Source organism: Ranitomeya imitator, chromosome 4, assembly GCF_032444005.1.
Source record: "Ranitomeya imitator isolate aRanImi1 chromosome 4, aRanImi1.pri, whole genome shotgun sequence".
Taxonomy (NCBI): domain Eukaryota; kingdom Metazoa; phylum Chordata; class Amphibia; order Anura; family Dendrobatidae; genus Ranitomeya; species Ranitomeya imitator.
This window is the reverse complement of record NC_091285.1, coordinates 650,700,768-650,707,316: the sequence shown is the minus strand read 5'-3', so window position 1 is coordinate 650,707,316 and position 6,549 is coordinate 650,700,768. Positions and strand designations below refer to the sequence as shown.

The window sequence follows — 6,549 nt, the reverse complement described above, 5'->3', positions numbered from 1 at the left end:
ATTCGGGGTTTCATCCTCGTTTTTCCTCTGGTCAGGTGGAGCCTTCTGATTGTCCTGGAGTGGACATGGTGGTGGATAGGTTGCATCAGATTTGGAGTCATGTGGTGGACAATTTGAAGTTGTCCCAGGAGAGGGCTCAGCAGTTTGCTAATCGCCGTCGCCGCGTGGGTCCTCGACTTCGTGTTGGGGACTTGGTGTGGTTGTCTTCTCGTTTTGTTTCTATGAAGGTCTCTTCTCCTAAGTTCAAGCCTCGGTTCATCGGTCCCTATAGGATCTTGGAAATTCTTAACCCTGTGTCGTTTCGTTTGGATCTCCCGGCATCGTTTGCTATTCATAATGTGTTCCATCGGTCGTTGTTGCGGAAGTATGAGGTACCTGTTGTTCCTTCGCTTGAACCGCCTGCTCCGGTGCTGGTGGAGGGAGAATTGGAGTATGTTGTGGAGAAGATCTTGGATTCTCGTGTTTCCAGACGGAAACTCCAATATTTGGTCAAGTGGAGGGGTTATGGTCAGGAGGATAATTCTTGGGTGGTTGCCTCTGATGTTCATGCTGCTGATTTGGTCCGTGCATTTCATAGGGCTCATCCTGGTCGCCCTGGTGGTTCTCGTGAGTGTTCGGTGACCCCTCCTCAAGGGGGGGGGGGTACTGTTGTGGATTCTGTTTTTGGGCTCCCTCTGGTGGTTACAGATGGTACTGGGTGACTTGTGTTTTCTGCGGTCTCTGGTGTCCACCTGTTCTATCAGGATATGGGAGTTTCCTATTTAACCCGGCTTTCTTGTCATTTCCTCGCCGGCTATCAATGTAATCAGTGTGTCTTTTTACCTCTGCTTCCCGCTTCTGTAATCTTCAGGACAAGCTAAGTTTTTGATTTTCCTGTTCCACGTTTTGCTTAATTTTTGTCTTAGTCCAGCTTGCAGATATGTGATTCCTTTTTGCTGGTTGCTCTAGTGGGCTGATATTACTCCTCATGTTCCATGAGTTGGCACATGAGTTCAAGTAATTTCAGGATGGTTTTTTGTAGGGTTTTTCGCTGACCGCGCAGTTCACTTTTGTATCCTCTGCTATCTAGCTTTAGCGGGCCTCATTTTGCTGAATCTGTTTTCATAACTACGTATGTGCTTTCCTCTCATTTCACCGTCATTACATGTGGGGGGCTGCTATTTCTGTGGGGTGTTCTCTGGAGGCAAGAGAGGTCTGTGTTTCTTCTAATAGGGGAAGTTAGTCCTTCGGCTGGAGCGAGACGTCTAGGATCATCGTAGGCACGTTCCCCGGCTACAGCTAGTTGTGTGTTTAGGTTCAGGATCGCGGTCAACTCAGTTTCCATCACCCTAGAGCTTGTTTTGTTTTTTGTGCTTGTCCTTTTGTGATCCCCTGCCATTGGGATCATGACAGCTGAGGGTGCCAATACTTTTGTCTGGCCCATTTTTGGAGTTTTGTGTGAAATGATCAATGTTTTGCTTTTTGCTTCATTCTCTTTTGTGTTTTTTCATTTAAGACAAATTAAATGAAGATAATAATACCAAATAATTTGTGTTTGCAATCATTTTCAGCAAGAAAATGAGTATTATCTGACAGAATTGCAGGGGTGTCAATACTTTTGACCATAACTGTAGTATACAGTGTTTAGTGTCAGTGTATAGGTAACACACTGACTCACCTGTGATGCCTCTAGGTGAAGTCTTTCATCTTCATCCAGCACAGATCAAGGTCACTTCTTCCAGCCAGGGCTCGTCTCTGCAGGAAATAACAGTTATCTAGAGAACCGCTTGCAGAACACATTACTTATTTTTTCCCAAGTTCTACACTACACCAAATGAAGAAAAAAAGGCAACATAGTATCACTCTGCACACTAACAGGACCACCTCCCCATTTAAAACAGTATCTTCAAAAAAGAAAATACATCATTGCAGTAATAATATCCATTAAAAAGCCCCTAGGGTAAGAAAATATCCCCCATCCTGGAGACTGTGTATCTCATTCCTGGCTCCAGCCATATGTTCTCCCATCCTGCCTTCATGAGTATCCCTTCTGCCCCATATGATCTCCCCATCCTACCCCATCTGTCCCATGATCCTGCCCCATTTGTCCAATGATCCTGCCATACCTGTCCCATGATCCTGCCATAACTGTCCCATAATCCTGCCCCATTTGTCCCATGATCCTACCCCATCTGTCCCATGATCCTGTCTCATCTGTCCCATGATCTTGCCCCATCTGTCCCATGATCCTGTCCCATGAACCTGCACCATCTGCCTCCATCCTGCCCCATGATCCTGCCCCATCTGTCTCCATCCTGCCCCATCTGTCTCCATCCTGCCCCATCTGTATCAATCCTGTCCCATATTCCTGCCCCATCTGTCTCCATCCCGCAGCACATCTGCAATCATGGCCCTGGTCTCCAATCATGCCCCGTGTCTCCAATCCTACCACCATGTCTCCCATCCTGCCACCATATCTCCAATCCTGCTCTGTGTCACCAATCCTACTACCATGTCCCCCATCTTGCCACCATATCTCCCATCCTGCCACTATGCCTTCAATCCTGCCCCATATCTATCATCCTGCCACCATTTCTCCAATCCTGCCACCATATCTTGCATCCTGCCATCATGTCTCCAATCCTGTCCCCATATATTTCATCCAGCCACCATGTCTCCAATCCTGCCCCATATCTTTCATCCTGCCCCTGTGTCTCCAATTCTGCTCCCCATGTCTCCAATCATGCCCCCATATATTTCCTCCTGCCACCATGTCTCCCATATTTTTCAGTCTGCCATCATGTCTCCAATCATGCCCCCTGTGTCTCCAATCATGTCCCCATATCTTTCATCCTGCCACGTGTCTCCAATCCTGCCCCCTGTGTCTCCATTCTGCCCCCTGTGTCTCCAATCCTGCCCCCTGTGTATCCAATCATGCCCCTGTCTCCATTCTGCCCTGTCTGTATTCTGCCCCCGGCAGGATGGACACTTGTCTCCATCCTGCCGGCTTGCCGCGTTCAATAAAAATAAAAAAAACAAACAATACCTTTCCTCTTACCTTGCCATGCTCCTGCGGCGAGCAATGTTCCCTCCAGGCTAACAGCGCGCACTTGCGGACGAATGACAATGATGTCAGACGCCGGCGACGTGCATGCTGACATAAGCTGCCAGCCTCCGATTGGCTGGCGGCTTTAACTATTGCCCGCACGGCAATAGAATAACTGAACCCTGTGTCTCGAATGCAGGGTTCAGTTACCGCACTGACAAAATCCTGCCGCTGAAGCCCGATCAACAGAAGAGACGGGGCCCGATGTGGGCCCCCTTTGCTGACTGGGCCCCATACGCCAGTCAGGGCAGAAATGCCCTGATGGCGGCACTGTGTGTAGGTGTGACATATCTATGACCTTCCAAGACAGAGGCACAGCTCCTCAAATTTGAAACAGACCCATTTGGATCCAAGATGCTTGGCAGGTATGCATACACTCTCCCTCTGACGTCTGGTCTTTAACAACCAACCACATTTAAGACTATTTTAACCTATGGCAGATCAAATTCATTTTTGTTATTTTTTACCTAAAAGTGGGATTCTATTCTGTATTATTGTGGCTATTTTTCTAGCAGCTCCAAGAACTTCTTTGTTCCTCAGGCTATAAACAAACGGGTTTAACATTGGAACAACGGCCACATAAAACATTGAGAGAATATTGTATTGTTCCTTAGAATCTTCAGATTCAGGTTTCAAGTACATGAAGATACTTGGTCCAAAGAACAACAAGACAGTAATGAGGTGAGATGTGCAGCTAGAAAAAGCCTTGAGCTGCCCTTTAGTGGTACGAATCTTTAAAACTGTAAAGATGATTCTTCCATATGATGTCAAAATAAACATAAAACTAAAAAGTACAATAAAAACATCTTCTATTGAAATTATCGTTTTCATACTTTTTGTGTCGCTAGAAGACAATGCCATTAAAGGTAATATCTCACAAAAGAAATGGTTGATCGTCTGAGAGTAACAGAATGATAAATTAGATGTCGTCAAGGAAAACAATATGGAATTCAATGCACTTAGAATCATGTAGGAAGTTGCTATAATAAAACAAACTTTCCTCGTCATGATAGAAGAGTAATGTAGAGGAGAACAAATCGCCAAGTAGCGATCATAAGCCATGGAGGTCAGGATATAAATCTCAGCATCACCACAGAAGAGGAAGAAGGATAGCTGAGTCATACAGCCAAAGAACGAGATCGTCTTGTCTTCTGTTAAAATGATGGCCAACATCTTAGGTAGAATCGTAGAGACGTAGATGACGTCAACAGAAGAGAGATTGCACAAGAAGAAATACATGGGGGTGTGAAGTTGGGGAGCAACACGGATGAGAGCAATGATAATCAGATTTCCCATCACTGCTAGAAAATACATGAATAAAAACCCAGTGAATAAAAAAATTGCATGAATTCTGGAGACGGAGAATGGGATCATGTAGAATTCAGTCACTGTACCGACTTCACAATTATTCATCTTGAATATTTATGATTAAAGGAGGAAGATAGTATTACGTGCCTTGTGGAACTTGTACTTATGACGCAAGATTAAAATATTTTGTTTAAAAGTCTTCTTTTTCAGATAGTGATCTTCTACTGAGGATAGGGAAATGATGGTCACCCAAAATCCTGTGTTTCTTCTGATGTAGACCTGCCAGCATAGACAGAGGTGATCTCAAATAAATCCGCTAAACTCTCTCTGGTAGTGATTGCACTTATCTGAATTTTATCACGTACTTTTATGTCTAAGAAGGGGATTTGGATCTTTGTGTCATAACTAAAAAATATTAAGAAAATACTTTTGTTTTTGTAAGACCTAGAATTGCAGGTTATATGACATAGTTACCTGTGACCTTGAGTTAATAAATGTCTTTCAATAGCGTGTTTTGTCGAGGAGTCACAAAAACACTGAACTTCAGGAAGGTGAAGGTGACAGTCGAACATCTTGGAGACTCCGTTAACCTCGTTGTCTGGTATTATAGAATAAAATATAGGAGCGAGATACAGGAGATGCTCGTTTTCTGTGCTACTGGTCTGTGGTAAGTAAAAATATCCAGAGAATGCTAAAAAAGATTCCCACTGATGCTAACTGATGTGAGTTTCTCGCTTTGCACTCACAAGTGTGACCCCAGCCTTAAAGCACCTCTCCAGAGGTGCATTAAAAAAAATGCTGAAGTTTTGCTTTACGTGGACTATTGTTACACTGCCCCCACACTCTTTTAATGTATACCGTAGATTTTTATAATTTTGCTTGTATTCATAAAATTATATATTTTTAAGATACATATATTTCCTCTTGTGGATATTCACTTACTTCTGTAGGTTTAACTCTTTTTCCTGTCTTTTCTAAGCTCCTCTTAGTTGATTTTTGACCACAGATAATTTCATAATTAAATGCGCAGGAAAATGAGCCTGTAAAAGCCAAATGGTGCAAAAGTTTTAATAAAACCCAATTGCAAAAATTATTTTCAGCCTACAATACATTCACTTAAGTTGAAAAATAAAATTAGCCCCTAAAAGGTTGGCAACCTCTTTAACTTGGTCCCACACAGTTGTAGATAGGATGGAAATCTCATGCTGAATAATGATCAAAGAAAATAATATCTAAACACCCCATTTGTGGGCCTTCAACGTGGAATGTAAGCAGATTTGTTCATTTGAAATTTTTTTAATACAAAAAATACCTGAGAACTTGTGACTTTAGATCCTCATGTGGAAATTAACTTCAGTTAATAAAAACAGTTGATAGAAACCAGCGGCAATAACCCTGGAGCGCACGGCCCCTGTTAGGTCCCACAACGACATATTCTTCTGGTACTGTATGAAGGAGGACTGGTAACTGTTCAGTTTGCACCTGATTATAAAGATGTATGAATAATACCTTAGAGACAAGATGAATATTTCTCCTGTGGCTTCTCTCTCATTTTAGCTGCTTTATTTTGTTTATTAAAAATATTGGAAAATCGAATAACCACTTTCTTTTTTTTTACATTTTCTGTTCATATTTTATGAGGTTTTCCATCTTGTCTGAGCAAAAATCTTACTATAAATTCTGTAAAAAAATGTTCAACGTTAAAAATTTCAATAAGCAATTGGTTATTTTCTGGTAACATATTCCCATAGAGACTTTTTACCCTGTCCCAACAAAGGACATAATGGTTTATCCTAGACTATTTCCACATGTATAGAGCGGGGTCAGGAGCTGAGCCTGCCCAATACTTGGGTGTCCTGCCTGTAACAGCGGTGACTGGAACTTTCTTCGGTTTAACCATTTAAATGCTACTGTCAATCACTGACAATGACATTTAAATTGCAAAATTGACTATGCTTTTGTGGGGTGCCAGTGGGTTGTGATCACAACCGGGGAGCTACTTTCTTAATTCTTCTATGATGCCAAGCCCACAGTAGGGCTTCATAAGCAAACATCACATTCTCGTCATACTGCAACACTGATCATTCCAGGAGAGACAGGCCAAAGAGTGTGATGTGGATTTGTGTAGATGTGGAGTATTGAGAAGACTCAATGGG

At 42.8% G+C, this 6,549-nt stretch overlaps 1 protein-coding gene across 1 annotated transcript; it reads right to left on the bottom strand.

The window, feature by feature from the left end:
* Positions 1 to 3,541: 3,541 nt before the first annotated feature.
* On the bottom strand, positions 3,542 to 4,498 carry LOC138674660 (olfactory receptor 5AR1-like). The gene has a single exon (XM_069762474.1). It carries the CDS (start codon positions 4,496 to 4,498, stop codon positions 3,542 to 3,544), a length of 957 nt encoding a protein of 318 aa, XP_069618575.1.
* Positions 4,499 to 6,549: the final 2,051 nt, after the last annotated feature.